We start from the raw sequence: 18,538 nt of genomic DNA, 5'->3' as shown, positions 1-18,538 counted from the left end.
AAGTGTCCAAAATTATTTATATTCTAGCCAAAGCTTAGCCCAAAATGACAGATGGCACCTCAGAATATCTTTAATGAATACTTATTCATATGGAAAACATCACTAAATATAACAAACCAACACATGAAATGTAACCGGACAGAAGAAAAAAAAAAAAGCCAAAAAAAAAAAAAAAAAAAAAAAGCATTAAAGTGTAAAACAAGTAACAGCATAGCATCTTTATTGGACATTTAGACAATACCTCGAACACAAATTCTATCCCCACAATGTTCTGCTTAGCAGAAAACCAATCAGTTCAAGTCCGTTTTCCATAGGTGGTCCTCTGAATTGGTGGTTAGGTCCTTAGGTGGGCCGTTATTTGTGCTTCTTGGATTTTTTGTCCTGCTGTTTCTTGTCATCTGTGCCAGAGTCCTGCACTGGCAGCCATTTCAATGGATGGCGGCGATACACCGGCCATGGAGGAAGGGTTAACTGTAATATAATACAAGGGGAAAGTTTGTATTCAGTGTTCCCCTCTAAATTAGATAAGCTCACGTAGTATGCCAATTTAAAGGGAATCTGTCACCAAATTTTTACCACCTAATCTGAGAACGCCTCTTGATAAAGCACCCGCGAAAAACGCGTCGAGGCAGCCTCTTCTGACAGACACTGGCCCTCCCTTGTCTCTAACCACGTGTGATACTTCTTACCATGTATTTGATATATACTGGAGAAATGGTGCAATTGTGCAGGATTATGGTATAATGTGCTCCCCATATATTAGGTGTCACATTCTTTGAGGTAGCCCGTTTTTGGCAGATATTTGCCCTCACTTGTCCCTAGCTATGTGTGATACTTTGGGCTGAGTTACCTTTACTGAGTATTTGATACACACTGTAGCAATGGAATCATTGTGCAGGACTATGGTATTTGTGTTCCCTATACATTAAGTGTCACATCATTTCTTACTCTGTTCTATTGTATTATTTATTATTTTTGTCTTTTGGATCTGTTTGTCAGCACCTTACTGCTTTATTGTCTATCTATGGATCTTTTTAAACATGAAATTATAATAAACTTTTGTATGCCATTATACTTGCCTTTCTCCTGTTCTATTATATTCTGTTCAAGTTGGCTACATAATATGGGGTGTGAGTGGCTACTTATCCATACCACCCTATTTTGAATCTCCTAATGTGGTCTTTTGTGTTTCTCTTCCTAATCTGAGAACAGCATAATTTAGACACAGAGATGCTGATTCCAGCGATGTGTCACTTACTGAGCTGCTTGTTATAGCGGTGATATAATCACTGATTTATCAGCAGGAGATTATTAGAGGACTAGTAAACCTGCTGCCGTGTAGTCCTCCATATTCATGAGCTCTGTATAGAAATCAGCTTTCTGCTTATGCACAGGGTACACAGACAGCGGCCAATCAGTTGTGTGAGCAGTTTATACAGAGCTCAGCGTTCAGAGCACTGCTAGATCTGCAGCAAATAAAACAGTGATTTTATCAAAACTACAGCAAGCACCCCAGTAAGTGATACATCACTGAAATCAGGATCTTTGTCCATACATCATGCAGCTCTCAGATGGGGTAGCAAAAAAGATTCCCTTTAAGATGCAGCTACTCAAGGCATAGAAAAGGGTGAAGTCAGATAAATCAGTAGCATTACTGCAATAAAATGCACTTTTTGGTGCAGATATAGCAGATAAATCCATGAGGATGTACCCTGGTAGTGTAATTTATAAACTCCAAAGTCTATGGACACAGACCACCACCAATATCCTATCATTAGAGCCAGATGTGTGAAACAAAAAATACATATTCTGTTCTTAAAACTAATACAAAAGTAAAGTAACATACCAAGCAAGACACAGCAAAGCCTGCAATTACTATGTACACCGTCCAGCCAAACTGCTCAATCACATAGCCGTAGATGAAGCCAATCACCTGGAAGAGAGAAAAAATAAATAAATTACGGTTTCAGAATTAGCTGTTGCGTGTGTACATGATCAATAACTATTTCTGGCCATTATATGACTTGTATCCTGCTTTTTCACCAGTTTCTCTCTCCACAAGCTCAATCTCTGATTTACAGATTTACAAATCTACTCTGAGCTGGTGGAAGAAGCCTAGCGGAAGTGATCTCTCCCAAACACAGCACAGGACATAGAGAGGGAGTCCTGCTCTTAATTTTATAGCACAGAAAGACAAGCAGAAGCATGTAGGAAATTATACAGCAATAGTAAGCAGTTTAGTTATGAATCTGGAAATGGGGTGAGGTAAAGGACTTGTTAGAAAGCTCACCATGATCTTTCTGTGTCTCCCTCTGCCTGTTTCCTCTCCCTGCTCCTCACTCTTCCTCCACTCTCCAGAGTATAAAATAGTCTGTGTCACATGACACCACAGTGGGCTGCAGTTGAGCTCTTTGTAGAGAGCGGATGATAAGTTCAGGAGGCAGGGGGAGAGGAAGAAGCGGCAGATAAAACTATGCAAAGCTTCTTATGTTCATCTGCACTATTGATTTATGCAAAGTTTGTTGAATGTATAGTTCCCATTTAACAAGCCTAAACAAAAGGCTGGCCATGTATTCACTACCATTTGGGTCAATGTTTGGCATTTTTTAATTTTACATTTAGCTTTTCACGTGTTTTCCATACAGAATTAATCTGCATAAAAAGTTGAGGAACTTTATTATAAAAAAAACTGGCAATATTGAATTTATTCATCTGCACTGGCGGATGAACACTTTGAACCAAGCTCAACAGCAAAGTCCATTCAATGTGTAGTGACCGCTGCCGCATACTGCAGATCAGCGCTTGTTCTCATAAGACGGATCTGAAACAATTAGACATTTTTATGTGAGTGGAGGGGCTGCAAGGGTTTGCAGCAGTCACTGTAATTAAGGGTGGGGATTATAAGGGTTATAAGGGTCTGACACTGTCACTATAGAGCTACAGTTTAGAGAGTCAAGTGGGGGTAGGTTGAGAGAGTCCACTGCAATTACTGGACACGTCTGCGGCCAGGGCGGGCACGTCTGCGGCCAGCATTTTTACCCTGTTGTGAAATCTGTAGTGCGACCTCTGAATGCCAGCAAGCTACAAAAGACTTATAGCAGTGGTCACATAATCGCATCCAACATTTCATTGGAAATAACATGATTACTTGGAGGGAGCTGGGGGAATTTTTATGTATATTTTGTAGATTTTTGAAAATAAGAATAGGAAATATTGTCTTAAAGGGGTTGTCCAGGCTTGGGGTTCAAGTCTGCAGCCACTCTATGTGACTGCAGACTTGTGAATCCTCACAACACGTACACTGAGCGCTGTCAGGATTCTCCAGCGCCGGGAGTAGACAGGTACGTGACCACAAGTTTGTGATTTGCATACATGCAGTCACATGCCGACTAGACGTGCGCAATTGCATTGAGCAAGACCGGAAATGACTAGTTGGAATGTGGCCAGGAGTTTGCAAATCACAAACTTGCAGACACATGATCGCCCCCTCCCTGCACCGGAGCATCATGGTGTGCAATCTTGCAACATAAGACCGGACAACCCCTTTAAGAATGCAAAAAATAATACTTACTGCAGAAAATAGGATAATTCCTTGAAATATCTGTTCGGCAAGTTTTTGACCTTTATAGTCCTGCGAATACAAATAAGTAAGAAAAATAAATAGTATGCGAGATGTGCCACAAATTACACCTCGCTCACAACTAGCAAAATCAGTGTCAGTTACACAAGGTTTATACAGTGGGCTTCTATAAATCGGTATTAATAGGGTAGAATTCCCCACATAAGGCCGAGACATTAAGGACATGTAACACATTTTTCAAAATTTTCATAGTTAGTTTTTCAACCAAATGTGATTAGGAGAAAACCCCATCTCCCTGCATTGTACTGTAATATGAGGCAGAACTTAAGTAAAGAACCTGCCGCAAATCCACCACAGCCGGACACTAAATAAATTAAAAAATGAGTATAAAATGTGTGAAACGTTACAACGACATGTCTACAAGATGAAATGCTAAAAAATGTTCTATGAAAAACACTTTTTTTAAAAAAACACACGTGATTTGGCAGGGATTCTCCTGCAGTTGACAACCCCTTTAAGGAGGATAACTTTCAAAGTGCCATAGTTACATGGATTTTCAAAGCAAGGACATCAGCCTCATCAGGTCTAAGAGAATGTTTAAAAAACTGAATGCAGCTCGATCCAACAGCAAATCCACTTTGTACAGTCCGTACTTGTTAGATTTAGTCTCTATTCATATGGTGACTGGCCATGGTGGGACCCTGAGCAACTGGCCATGGTGGGACCCCGGGCAACTGGCCATGGTGGGACCCCGGGCAACTGGCCATGGTGGGACCCCGGGCAACTGGCCATGGTGGGACCCCGGGCAACTGGCCATGGTGGGACCCCGGGCAACTGGCCATGGGTGGGACCACGGGAACTGTCCATGGGTGGGTCCACGGGAACTGGCCATGGTAGGTCCCCGGGCACAGATATCCTCAGAGCTCGGCTGCCCCTTCCCTGCAGGATGTGACTGTCCCCCCGCTGCTTCTACCCCAGGACATCCCCCCTCTCACCATCTGGGTCGGGATAGAAGAGAATATGTCCAACATGACGCCAGCTGCTCGGTCTGCCACACACTGGCTGTCAATCCGGAAACACCAAACCACCGAGCAGCGTCACCTCACACAGGCCCCCGGAGCTGTCCTCACACCGCCTGATAGAACGCGGGTCACTGCCGGGCCGGTCGTACAGTTGCAATTTACTGACGGCTACCGCTAATGTAAACAATCAACTGGTCCTGTATCCTGAGCTGGAATATTGCATGGTTCTTCATGGATTGCGGAGGAGGAGGTCGGGGGTCCTTCGAGAACGCCATGTTTCTTGAGGGAAAATATCGTTCAATGAATATAATTTTACAAGTCAGCGTCGCCAAATTAAACTGTGCCCGTATAGTATTTTTTTCTACTATTTAATGATATTTCTCTCATATTAAGGTTTTACAAAATGTAATAATGGTAGAAAAATGAAAAGACCACAACAAAGATGGCGACTGGATAAGAGAAGTCCAATCTGGTCATGTGGTCCCGTCTTCTAGTCACCTGACGGGGATGGGCGTGGCTCGGAGCAGGCTAATCGCTGATGTTGAGTTGGCAATTCGGCTGCATGTAGTTTAGTGCTGAGAGGCGGAGACTGAGCCCTGCGGCCGCTACACGGTGTGTAGATAATGTGTACGTGTGTATATACCTCTCTAATATGTCTATAATGTACATGTGTGTATAATGTGTATATACCTCTCTAATATGTTTATAATGTGCATGTGTGTATAATGTGTATATACCTCTCTAATATGTCTATAATGTGCATGTGTGTGTATACATCTCTAATATGTCTATAATGTGCATGTGTGTATGTAATATACATCTATGTATATGTCTATAATGTGCATGTGTGTATATACATCTCTAATATGTGTATAATGTGCACAGGGGTGGATTAAGAGTAGCAAAAGCCCCGGGCAGTTTAGAAGGTGCAATTCTGCTGCAGAAACGCTTAAAAACCGCATGGTAGAAGGCCTGCCATGTTCCCCAACGATAATCCGCATGTGCTGTGCACATGCTGCGGAAATTTCTGTTGCGGATTATCATTGCGGAAAAATCCACAGCACTACCAATTATTTTGCGGAACCGCGGCGTTTTCGCCGCCATTGACTTGCATTGGAACGCATGGAATCCGCATCACTGCATCTGTACATGCGGATTCCGTGCATTTCAATGTGCGGATGGTACCCGGGTTTGGAGAAGAGGAGATTCTCCTCCAGACCCCCCCCTACCATAGAACCTGTAAAAAAAGAATAAAATAAAAAATATACATTATACTTACCTTCTGATGGGCCCCGGTGTCTTTATCCGATGTGTCCTGGCTTGCCGGCAGCTCGCGGTAGACTAAAGGACCTGTGGTGACGTCATTTAGTCATGTGACGGGGTCACGCGACCGCTGATGTCGGCAGGCCATCAGAAGGTAAGTATATATTTATTTTTTAATTTTTACCATTCTTTTACGGTCACACTATATAAATCCATGCCTGTTACATGGATTTATATAGTGTGACCAAGTTGTCAAGCACTTTCCAAGTGATGCTAAAATCGCTTGGAAAGCTCTTGACAACCCGCATGCGGAAATGCATGTGAAGAACGCTTCACATCCGCATGTCCCTGGCAGGAAAAACGCATGTACAATCCACATGCGTTTTTTCTGCCAGGGAGATGCAGAAATGCTCAGGAAAAATCCGGAGCATTTCTGCATTGTGGGCACAGCCTTACATTAATTGTATGGCTTAATATTGAGCACATGTAGCCATCTATAGACAGCAGGAGGCCGCACGTAGCCATCTATAGACAGCGGGAGGCCGCACGTAGCCATCTATAGACAGCGGGAGGCCGCACGTAGCCATCTATAGACAGCGGGAGGCCGCACGTAGCCATCTATAGACAGCGGGAGGCCGCACGTAGCCATCTATAGACAGCGGGAGGCCGCACGTAGCCATCTATAGACAGCGGGAGGCCGCACGTAGCCATCTATAGACAGCGGGAGGCCGCACGTAGCCATCTATAGACAGCGGGAGGCCGCACGTAGCCATCTATAGACAGCGGGAGGCCGCACGTAGCCATCTATAGACAGCGGGAGGCAGCACGTAGCCATCTATACACAGCAGGAGGCTGCATGGTGCCATCTATATACAGCGGGAGGCCGCACGCAGTCACGCACACACACACAAACATATACAGACATATACATACACGCATAAACACATTTGAAACACAAAAATACATATAAACAGACATCACACAATGATATCTACACACACTCACTCACCATCCCCCGGCTCCCGTCGTCCAGCTCCTCTCCGGTGCAGCAGTGCAGGCCAGGTGCGCACTGCGTGACGTCACACTAGCAGACACGACCGCGCACAGGGCCGTGTCTCCTAGCAGTGACGCGGCCGGGCCCGCACACAGGGAAGTTAACAGGTGCACTGCTGGCCTGGCCGAAGAAGAAGCAGCGGCCGTGCGCCGCTGCTGGGGGAGCGGTCCGGGGCCCCCCCCTGCCTCTGACAACCGGTATGTGCCACGGCGCCACACATATTATAATGAGGGCAATCTGGCCATGGAGCCCCGGGGCCCCAGGCGGTAGCCCAGATTGCCCCCATTATAATCCGCCTATGAATGTGCATGTGTGTATGTATTGTACATGTGTGTATAATGTGTGTATACATCTCTAATATATGTATAATGTGCATGTGTGTATGTAATGTACATGTATGTGTATAATCTACATGTGTGTATACATCTCTAATGTGTATAATGTGCATGTCTGTATACATCTTTAATGTGTGTATAATGTGCATGTGCATATACATCTCTAATATGTGTATAATGTGCATGTGTGTATGTAATGTACATGTGTGTATAATGTGTGTATACATCTCTAATGTGTATAATGTGCATGTCTGTATACATCTCTAATATGTGTATAATGTGCATGTGTAAATACATCTCTAATATGTGTATAATGTGCATGTGTGTATGTATATAATGTGCATGTGTGTATGTAATGTACATGTGTGTATAATGTGTGTATACATCTCTAATCTGTATAATGTGCATGTCTGTATACATCTCTAATATGTGTATAATGTGCACGTGTATATACATCTCTAATATGTGTATAATGTGTATACATCTCTAATATGTGTATGTAATGTAGATGTATGAATATACTGTATGTATAATGTGTATATACATCTCTAATGTGTGTATAATGTGCATATGTATATAAATCTCTAATATGTGTATAATGTCCTTGTATGTATATGTATAATGGGCATGCATGATGTACAGTACAGACCAAAATTTTAGACACACTTTCTCATTTAAAGATTTTTCTGTATTTTCTTGACTATGAAAATTGTACATTCACACTGAAGGCATCAAAACTATGAATTATCACATGTGGAATTATATACTTAACAAAAAAGTGTGAAACAACTGGAAATATGCCTTATATTCTAGGTTCTTCAAAGTAGCCAGCTTTTGCTTTGATGACTGCTTTGCACACTCTTTGCATTCTCTTGATGAGCTTCAAGAGGTAGTCACCGGAAATGGTCTTCCAACAATCTTGAAGGAGTTCCCAGAGATGCTTAGCACTTGTTGGCCCTTTTGCCTTCACTCTGCGGTCCAGCTCACCCCAAACCATCTCGATTGGGTTCAGGTCTGGTGACTGTGGAGGCCACGTCATCTGGCGTAGCACCCCATCACTCTCCTTCTTGGTCAAATAGCCCTTACACTGCCTTGAGGTGTGTTTGGGGTCATTGTCTTGTTGAAAAATAAATGATGGTCCAACTAACCGCAAACCGGATGGAATAGCATGCCGCTGCAAGATGCTGAGGTAGCCATGCTGGTTCAGTATGCCTTCAATTTTGAATAAATCCCCAACAGTGTCACCAGCAAAGCACCCCTACACCATCACACCTCCTCCTCCATGCTTCACGGTGGGAACCAGGCATGTAGAGTCCATCCGTTCACCTTTTCTGCGTCGCACAAAGACACGGTGGTTGGAACCAAAGATCTCAAATTTGGACTCATCAGACCAAAGCACAGATTTCCACTGGTCTAATGTCCATTCCTTGTGTTCTTTAGCTCAAACAAGTCTCTTCTGCTTGTTGTCTGTCCTTAGCAGTGGTTTCCTAGCAGCTATTTTGCCATGAAGGCCTGCTGCATAAAGTCTCCTCTTAACAGTTGTTGTAGAGATGTGTCTGCTGCTAGAACTCTGTGTGGCATTGACCTGGTCTCTAATCTGAGCTGCTGTTAACCTGCGATTTCTGAGGCTGATGACTCGGATAAACTTATCCTGAGAAGCAGAGGTGACTCTTGGTCTTCCTTTCCTGGGGCGGTCCTCACGTGAGCCAGTTTCTTTGTAGCACTTACGCCAGTAACATAGTAACATCGTTTTTAAGGTTGAAGGAAGATTAAGTCCAACTAGTTCAACCCATAGCCTAACTTGTTGATCCAGAGGAAGGCAAAAAAAAAAACATGTGGCAAACACTAAGCTCCACATTGGGGAAAAAAATTCCTTCCCGACTTGATGGTTTTTGCAACTGCACTTGGGGACACTTTCAAAGTTAGCCCAATTTTTCGCACTGACTGATCTTCATTTCTTAAAGTAATGATGACCACTCGTTTTTCTTTACTTAGCTGCTTTTTTCTTGCCATAAGACAAATTCTAACAGTCTATTCAGTAGGACTATCAGCTGTGTATCCACCTGACTTCTGCACAACACAACTGATGGTCCCAACCCCATTTATAAGGCAAGAAATCCCACTTATTAAACCTGACAGGGCACACCTGTGAAGTGAAAACCATTTCCGGTGACTACCTCTTGAAGCTCATCAAGAGAATGCCAAGAGTGTGCAAAGCAGTCATCAAAGCAAAAGGTGGCTACTTTGAAGAACCTAGAATATAAGACATATTTTCAGTTGTTTCACACTTTTTTGTTAAGTATATAATTCCACATGTGTTAATTTATAGTTTTGATGCCTTCAGTGTGAATGTACAATTTTCATAGTCAAGAAAATACAGAAAAATCTTTAAATGAGAAGGTGTGTCCAAACTTTTGGTCTGTACTGTATGTTGTTTAATGTGCACGTATGATGTATATGTGTATAATGTGCACGTATGATGTATATGGGTATAATGTGCATGTATGATGTATATGGGTATAATGTGCACGTATGATGTATATGTGTATAATGTGCACGTATGATGTATATGGGTATAATGTGCACGTATGATGTATATGGGTATAATGTGCACGTATGATGTATGGGTATAATGTGCACGTATGATGTGTATGGGTATAATGTGCACGTATGATGTATATGGGTATAATGTGCACGTATGATGTATATGGGTATAATGTGCACGTATGATGTATATGGGTATAATGTGCACGTATGATGTATATGGGTATAATGTGCACGTATGATGTATATGGGTATAATGTGCACGTATGATGTATATGGGTATAATGTGCACGTATGATGTATATGGGTATAATGTGCACGTATGATGTATATGGGTATAATGTGCACGTATGATGTATATGGGTATAATGTGCACGTATGATGTATATGGGTATAATGTGCACGTATGATGTATATGGGTATAATGTGCACGTATGATGTATATGGGTATAATGTGCACGTATGATGTATATGGGTATAATGTGCACGTATGATGTATATGGGTATAATGTGCACGTATGATGTATATGGGTATAATGTGCACGTATGATGTATATGGGTATAATGTGCACGTATGATGTATATGGGTATAATGTGCACGTATGATGTATATGGGTATAATGTGCACGTATGATGTATATGGGTATAATGTGCACGTATGATGTATATGGGTATAATGTGCACGTATGATGTATATGGGTATAATGTGCACGTATGATGTATATGGGTATAATGTGCACGTATGATGTATATGGGTATAATGTGCACGTATGATGTATATGGGTATAATGTGCACGTATGATGTATATGGGTATAATGTGCACGTATGATGTATAATATATACAGTTATACACACGCATATAAATACACAAAAGAAATTCTACATTTTGTAAAAAATAAATATTAAAGATAATTCTCTTTTTAATCATATGAATAGGTGATAACTTTTTTTTCACCAGACAGCCCCCTTTCAACAGCAATGATGCTATTTCCAATCTCTGCTGACTGTATAAAACTCCTGAGCCTGCTCCATACACCTTCACCCGCTCTGTTCCATGAAGTGAAAAGGAAATAAATTCCACTCTATGTTATGTAATCCAAGCAGCATGTTTGTAGGGATAGAGACCCTGATTCCAGCGATGTGTCAATTATTGGACTTCATGTTGCCATTTCAATAAAATCAGTGTTTTATCAGCAGATTATCACTACAGGACTAGGTGTCTTGTGCCTTCTAGTTCAACCACGTCCCCACCACTGATTGGCAGCTTTCTGTCTGTGCACAGAAAACAGCCAATCACTGGTGTGGGCGGGGTTTTACAGAACTTAGCATGTCACGACTGCTGCACCCAATAAACTAAGTGACACCTCATTGGAATCAGGGTCTCTGTCCTTACATCATGCCGCTGTCAGATGAAGTAGCAAAAATCTGCTGACAGATTTCCTTTAAAGGGAATCAGTTACCATGTTTTTGCTACGCCATTGTTTTTCATTTTGGAAATGTATAAAATGCCATTCCCATTTTTAAGCGTGTGTTTTTTTTCCTACGCACTGTGACGCAGTTTGATTGAACACCGCATTGATTGAACAGCACCAGACTGTTAGTTTAGTCATACGTTTTCAGGAGGAATAACAGAGGAACAGCACAATGCAGAGTTCTAGAATAAGATGTTCCAGAATTAGTTCTTACGGAATACAAGTAGAGTATTTTAAAGGGAATCTGTCACCCCCTGGGCGATATCAGACCTCTACTATGGTCATACATGTGATAGAAAAGTAAATCTATACTTCCTCGTGTGGCCAATAGCAGTGGTCTGATTCCAGAGAAATTTTCTTTTATTAAGATTCTTCTCGAGAGGCTTGGCGTCCGGGGGACGCTAAGCACACCCCTCCTGTCTGCTGACTATTCCCTGCCTATATGCTTAATTATCATATCCCCCCCTCCCCTGCACGTCACAGGGCCCTGTGACGTGCACTGTGCTCCCTGACTTCCGGGCATGTGCTTCATCCCGGCCCCGTCTGCCTGTGCTCTGCGCCGCAGGTTTCTATTGAGCAGGCGCTGGGGAGTCACTGTCACTTTCCAGCGCCTGCGCAATAGAACCCTGCAGCGTAGCGCACAGGCAGACGGGGCCGGGATGAAGCACATGCCCGGAAGTCAGGGAGCACAGTGCACATAACAGGGCCCTGTGACGTGCAGGGGAGTGGGGAATATGATAATTAAGCAGAGAGGTGGGGATTTAGGGGAATAATAAGCACATAGGCGGGGATTTCTTGGCTTCCCCCGGGTGCCAAGCCTGTGGAAAAAAGCATTGATTAAAGTGCTTTTCTCTGCAATCAAACCTCTGCTATGGGCCATACAGGTACTGTATGTATAGATTTACTATTCTATACCCTGTATGGCCATAGTAGAGGTCTGATATCGCCCAGGGGGGTGACAGATTCCCTTTAATAAATTGTTAAATATTGGGAAGTTACTGATGTGGTTTTTTTTTGCATTGCAGGATAGAAAATTAACCATAAAAGGACCAAATTTAATCATCTAAAATGTCATGTCGCAAAGGTAAAATTCTTATTCCGATTTTTCTGAAGTTTATTGATTTGTTATTCTATTGCTTAAAGGGGTTGTCCAGGACAATTGTATTTTTTAACTATGGGCTACTTGCTTGTTTTACGCCGCGCCGGCTCAGAGCGGTCATTGACCTCTTCTGCCGGCGACTCTACTGCTTCATGTCAACAGTCTTCCTCTTCTGGGCTGCTTTATTGAAGGGGCGTGACTGCCGATTTCATGCTGATTTATAGCTGGCTCCCTGCAGTTAGGCAGCGGGGAGCCGGCAGTCAATCAGCAATGACGCCCTGTCAACACTGCAGAATAGAAGCCGCTGCTCTGTCGACGTGAAGCCTCAGGAGCAGGCAGTGATTGCAAAATTCGGCGCCGGACACAACAGGCAGGTAGATAGCAACCACCTACCTGTTACTTATTAGGATCATAGTAAACATTCTTAAACATGTCACATCATTGCTGAATTACATCCTTACATCTATAAACTCATGTCTCCTAGTAAATATAGTGATTATAGTATTGGCAGCGGTCATCTTCCTCCTCATCCTGCATCATAATCTGCTGGGCTTGAGCGATATATTGAAGAGGCAGAGTTCAGGTGAGAACACTTTTCAATTTATGGTTTTCTTTTGCCCTTACTAAAACTATATTCTGTAATTTTTTGTCATTTTTCCCATCTACATCTTTGCTATCGGCTGATTTTCCATATTTGCCACCTTTTTCTTGCCTAGATACCAGCCTTGTAGGATTTCAGCGTATTGATTTCCTCCCTGAGGCTCCAGAGGAGAAGAATAATGTGGAGGTCCCAGTGGTTATTACTGCTGTAGAAAGCAGACTCGGAGGCGTGATTGCGGCAATAAACAGTATTTCCAGTAATACACAGTCCAGTGTCACTTTCTACATTGTGACTATGAATGATACCAAGGAACATCTCCGGTATAACTGTCATCGCTGGGAAGGTTGGGGTTAGGTCGCCGGGGTCTATCACAATTATTTATTGCAGGTTTGGATTCATGTTACAAATTTTTTAGAGATAAAACCTAGAAATAAACCCTTTAAAACTGCACTGCTCAAAAAATAAGGGAACACGTAAATCGCACATCGGATCTCAGAGAATGAAAGATTCAAGTTGAACTTCATTTACCTATCTAAAGTAAGTTGTGTAATTGAGGCATCATCATGCAAGGAGGACTGGTTTCCAAAGCATCCGAAAAGCAAAGCAAAAAACTGAAATCACAGGTGGACCATTCTGCATAAATTTCATGACTGCAATTCATAATGTGTCTCAGTGGTGTGTGTAGCCTCTGACATGCCTGTACAATATCTGGGCATGATCTTTAGGAGATGGTGGATGGTTCCTGGAGGATCTCCTCTGATAACTAGATCAGGTCATCATTGAGCTCCTGTATAATCTAGCATGTTATGAAATGCACTGATGAAAAATATCTCAGAATTTCTCAAGTGGATTCAGGTCTAAGGAACATGAGGCCCAGTCATTGGCTTCAAGGCCTTTGTCATCCAGGACCTGCCAACACACTCTGACCATGTGAGGCCAGGCGTTGTCTTGCACCAAGAGTAACTCAAGGATCACTACACTTGTGTAAGGTCTGACAATGGCTCTGAAGTATGTTGGCTATCATGTGGAGGGCTGTGTGACCCTCCAAGCATATTCTTCCCAAGGCCATCACTGACCCACCGTCAAACTGGTCACGCTGGATGATGCTGCAAGTAGCAAAACGTTCACCACAACGTCTCCAGACTTTGCTGTCATGAGTGCTTAGTATGAACCTGCTTTCCTCTGTAAAGAATCGGCACCAATTGCAGACTTGTCAATTATAGTTTTCTGTGACAAATGCCAATTGAGCTCAGGTCTCATAACAGAACATCCGGATGCATGATGGAGTCCGTTCTTAACAGTTTCATAAGAAGAATGTGCACCAGTAACCACTGGAGGTAATTTTACAGTGTTCATTCTGTTCCTCCACCCACAAAGGAGCATACCTGGTTGATGCCCTTCAACTGCCCTGACCAGTTCCCCTCATATAATGGCCCATGTCCTGGTATCTGCTCCATACTCTTGAGACTGTGCTGGGAGACTCTCCAAACCTTGAGATGGCTCGTATGGAGGTGCCATCCTGGAGGAGCTGGACTATCTGAATGGGCAGAAGGTACCACCTCATGCTACCAGGAGTCACAAAGACACTAGAAAAACAAGAAGAATTAGAAAGCCTAAGGAGAGAGTAATTGTCTTTGGCCATCACCCGCACCACCATTCCCTTTTTTGAGGTGTTTTGCTGTTCCTCTCCAGTTCTCCTGTAGTCACTTTCATTTCCACGAAAGAAGGTAAAGTGGATTACCAATTGCTTCTGTTCCAAACTGGTCAGATTGATATCCCTGAAGGCAATTGACTTGGGGTTATTCTGTGATGTGTTCTCTTAATTATTTTGACCAATGCACAAATGACCATATACTGATTAATCAGAAATTCGAGGAGAAATTTGGTAATTATTGTTCTTTCCTTCCTTCAGGACCTGGCTCATGGACTCTCAGCTTAAAAATGTCAAATATAAAATTCTGGACTTTGATCCTCAAGTCCTTGAGGGGAAAATAAGAGTGGATGAGCGTTTAAAACCAGTAAGTAAATGTACATTATGAGGACATATATATATATAATAGTTTGGTTTAGGTCATATCATCACTTGTATTCTTTCCTCCTTAGTTAACATTTGCACGATTCTACCTGCCTGATTTGGTCCCTGGAGTAGACAAAATCATATATCTGGATGATGACATCATAGTTCAAGGTAAAATATTCTGTCTCACTTTTTGGGGTATTTCGGTTTATAAAAATGATTACCTATCCATTAAGCTCGACGTCATTTTTAAAGAGAACCTGTCAGCAGGATTTTGCTAAGAAAACTTCAGTCAGTGTCTTGTTGGGGCTGCTGCACTGATTAAAATGATACCCGAGGTGAAGAAATCCGTCTTGTGGTTGTTGTGTAATCAGTGTTTGCAGTTTTGATTTAATGATATGCCCGTGCTCCGGGGCGGGTCTGTAGGCAGGGTCTTATCCTGGTTCTCTAGGTCAGATCAGCAAGAAAAGACCTGACCACAGGGCCGTCCCTATCTGTCTCTCTGTCTGTCTCTGTAATGAGGAACATACTTGTGCTTCGGGGCGGCCCTGTGGGCAGGTCTTTTCTCTCAGATCTGGCCTAAAGCACCAGGATAAGACCCTGCCTACAGTCCGGCCCTGGAGAACGGGCATATCATTAACTCAAAACTGCAAACACTGATTACACAACAACCAAAAGATTTCTTCACCTCCCAGCTATCATGTTAATCAGTGCAGCAGCCCCAACATGACACTGCATGTAGTTTACTTAGCAAAATCCTGCTGACGGGTTCCCTTTAAGGCACAGCACCTTCTATGAGCAGTTGCACTCCAACAAAGGTTAGTCAGAGACTAAAAAATGACCTCAAAAGAAACCTGTTGTTAAAAAAAGAAAAGAAAAAAAACGCTATTAACCTGAAGATATACGGTTAAACTGCAGGTTAGCAAAAAAACAAAGTATTTCTGCCTTTTGTTTAAAATCTAATTTCAATTAATATATAAAATGATTTAAAAAAATATAAATAGAAGAAGTAGCAGAAGGATCCTATTTGTAGCCGCACTTACTTCTGTATGCCTGTACGTGGTCTGTCGGCGCTTTCCGGTAGCTACGGAAGTCGTGGAGCCAGCATCGAGAGCCCCGCTGCTGGGAAGAAATGAACTTTATTCACCCTGGCCATCTCGGGCTTTCAGTCTTAGAGATCACAAGTCAGATAAGAAGAAGTGTGCACAATGAACCCGGAGGCTGTAACCGCACCCCGACACTGAGAGACAGCTCTAATGCTGAGCCGGCTGACAGTCAGTGACGGCGCTCACTATGTACTGAGCGGGGACTGTAGCTGCATCGGCCGCGCCTCTATGACTGAATGCTCGAGGCTGCCGGGAGGAATAAAGTTAATTTCCTCCCAGCAGTGGGGCTCTCAGTATGGGCACAGGGCAGATTCAGAACACTAATACCCTGAAGATCAACCTCATATCTGCAGGTTAATAGTGTTTTTTTTTTTTTTTAATGACAGGTTCCCTTTAAACCACTTTTTTATCACATCCAGATTAAGACCATTGTTGATGGTGATTGACTTGTGTAAGTAATGGACCTTTTTATTTGTATTTCATTTTTTGTAATCTAATACGTTTTCCATATAGGGGACATTCTAGAACTCTACAAAACCCCAATAAAAGTGGGATTCGCAGCAGCGTTCTCTGAAGATTGTGATTCGGTCACCTCAAAATACCTGGTCAGAGGAGCTGGCAGTCAGGTATAATAATACTCTGTATCCATGGAACGATCAGTCCTGTATAGTGGACATTGACTACAATGGATGGACCAGGTGGCTTGTGATGATCCAATATAGTGATTGTATGATTTGAAATGAACCTATTTTTTTTCTTTCAAATATATTTATTGTATTTTATGTTTTAAGAATAGAATTAAAAAAAAACAAAGTTTGATATATCATTTCTATGTCAACAGATCTTGTGAAAATAGACTAATACTAAATAGGACCGAGTTTATACATACGTGTATGTGTATAATATATATATACATATATATATCAGTGCCACAGCCCCAACATGACACTGCCTGTAGTTTACTGATATATACAGTACAGACCAAAAGTTTGGACACACCTTCTCATTTAAAGATTTTTCTGTATTTTCATGACTATGAGCCAGCCTCAGAAATTACAGGTTAACAGCAGCTCAGATTAGAGACCAGGTCAATGCCACACAGAGTTCTAGCAGCAGACACATCTCTTCACCAACTGTTAAGAGGAGACTTTGTGCAGCAGGCCTTCATGGTAAAATAGCCGCTAGGAAATCACTGCTAAGGACAGGCTACAAGCAGAAGAGACTTGTTTGGGCTAAAGAACACAAGGAATGGACATTAGACCAGTGGAAATCTGTGCTTTGGTCTGATGAGTCCAAATTTGAGATCTTTGGTTCCAACCACCGTGTCTTTGTGCGACTCAGAAAAGGTGAACGGATGGACTCTACATGCCTGGTTCCCACCGTGAAGCATGGAGGAGGAGGTGTGATGGTGTGGGGGTGCTTTGCTGGTGACACTGTTGGGGATTTATTCAAAATTGAAGGCATGCTGAACCAGCATGGCTACCACAGCATCTTGCAGCGGCATGCTATTCCATCCTGTTTGCGTTTAGTTGGACCATCATTTATTTTTCAACAGGACAATGACCCCAAACACACCTCCAGGCTGTGTAAGGGCTATTTGACCAAGAAGGAGAGTGATGGGGTGCTACGCCAGATGACCTGGCCTCCACAGTCACCAGACCTGAACCCAATCGAGATGGTTTGGGGTGAGCTGGTCAGCAGAGTGAAGGCAAAAGGGCCAACAAGTGCTAAACATCTCTGGGAACTCTTTCAAGATTTTTGGAAGACCATTTCTGGTGACTACCTCTTGAAGCTCATCAAGAGAATGCCAAGAGTGTGCAAAGCAGTCATCAAAGCAAAAGGTGGCTACTTTGAAGAACCTAGAATATAAGACATATTTTCAGTTGTTTCACACTTTTTTGTTAAGTATATAATTCCACTTGTGGTAATTCATAGTCTTGATGCCTTCAGTGTGAATGTACAATTTTCATAGTCATGAAAATACAGAAAAATCTTTAAATGAGGTGTGTCCAAACTTTTGGTCTGTAGTGTGTGTGTGTGTGTAATATATATATATATATATACACAGTTGTGCTCAGAATTGTTCCTTTCTTGGCCTTGTGTCAGAGAATATGAATGATAACAAACAAAACAACTGTTTCTCCACTCATGGTTATTGGTTGGGTGAAGCCATTTTTTGTCAGACTACTGTGTTTTCTCTTTTTAAATCTTAATGACAACCAAAAACATCCACATGCCTGATAACATGCACAGAATTTGACACAAATGGGTTTGAATGGCTACTAAAGGTAACATCCTCACCTGTGACCTGTTTGCTTGTAATCAGTGTGTGTGCATAAAAGCTGAGTGAGTTTCTGGGATCCAGACAGACTCTTGCATCTTTCATCCAGCCACTGACGTTTATGACTTTTGAGTCCTGGGGAAAGCAAAAGAATTGTCAACGG

General features: G+C 42.5%; 2 protein-coding genes across 3 annotated transcripts in view; one reads left to right on the top strand and one right to left on the bottom strand.

The window, feature by feature from the left end:
- Positions 1-203: 203 nt before the first annotated feature.
- SPCS1 (signal peptidase complex subunit 1) lies at positions 204-4,731 on the bottom strand. Its single transcript, XM_073644445.1, has 4 exons — positions 4,576-4,731; positions 3,572-3,631; positions 1,847-1,933; positions 204-471 (listed from the first exon to the last, which is right to left on the bottom strand). The coding sequence occupies exons 1-4, from the start codon at positions 4,609-4,611 to the stop codon at positions 355-357; spliced, it is 300 nt and encodes a 99-aa protein (XP_073500546.1). The 5' UTR covers positions 4,612-4,731; the 3' UTR covers positions 204-354.
- Positions 4,732-5,070: 339 nt separating this feature from the next.
- GLT8D1 (glycosyltransferase 8 domain containing 1) overlaps positions 5,071-18,538 on the top strand; it is a 35,885-nt gene continuing 22,417 nt past the window's right edge. Inside the window, exons 1-7 of one of the 2 annotated variants that reach the window (XM_073644444.1) lie at positions 5,071-5,214; positions 12,297-12,355; positions 12,855-12,953; positions 13,087-13,291; positions 14,884-14,989; positions 15,075-15,159; positions 16,608-16,720. In XM_073644444.1, the coding sequence (XP_073500545.1) occupies positions 12,340-12,355; positions 12,855-12,953; positions 13,087-13,291; positions 14,884-14,989; positions 15,075-15,159; positions 16,608-16,720 (624 nt within the window). In that variant the 5' untranslated portion in view covers positions 5,071-5,214; positions 12,297-12,339. Of the gene's footprint in view, positions 5,230-12,296; positions 12,356-12,854; positions 12,954-13,086; positions 13,292-14,883; positions 14,990-15,074; positions 15,160-16,607; positions 16,721-18,538 lie in introns of both variants that reach the window. The other variant, XM_073644442.1, reaches the window with a different exon arrangement.

This window comes from Phyllobates terribilis, unplaced genomic scaffold (assembly GCF_046119375.1).
Source record: "Phyllobates terribilis strain yellow unplaced genomic scaffold, ASM4611937v1 Scaffold_8__6_contigs__length_399053987, whole genome shotgun sequence".
Classification (NCBI taxonomy): domain Eukaryota; kingdom Metazoa; phylum Chordata; class Amphibia; order Anura; family Dendrobatidae; genus Phyllobates; species Phyllobates terribilis.
This window is presented reverse-complemented; position numbering and strand designations above follow the sequence as displayed.

Coding starts and splice junctions, on each gene's coding strand:
- SPCS1 (XM_073644445.1), bottom strand. CDS start 4,611: ATGTTGGACATATTCTCTTCTATCCCGACCCAGATG. Junction 1,934..3,571: donor GAATTATCCTATTTTCTGCA/GTAAGTATTATT, acceptor TCTCTCTTCCAG/GTGATTGGCTTCATCTACGG. Junction 472..1,846: donor GCTTTGCTGTGTCTTGCTTG/GTATGTTACTTT, acceptor ATTATATTACAG/TTAACCCTTCCTCCATGGCC.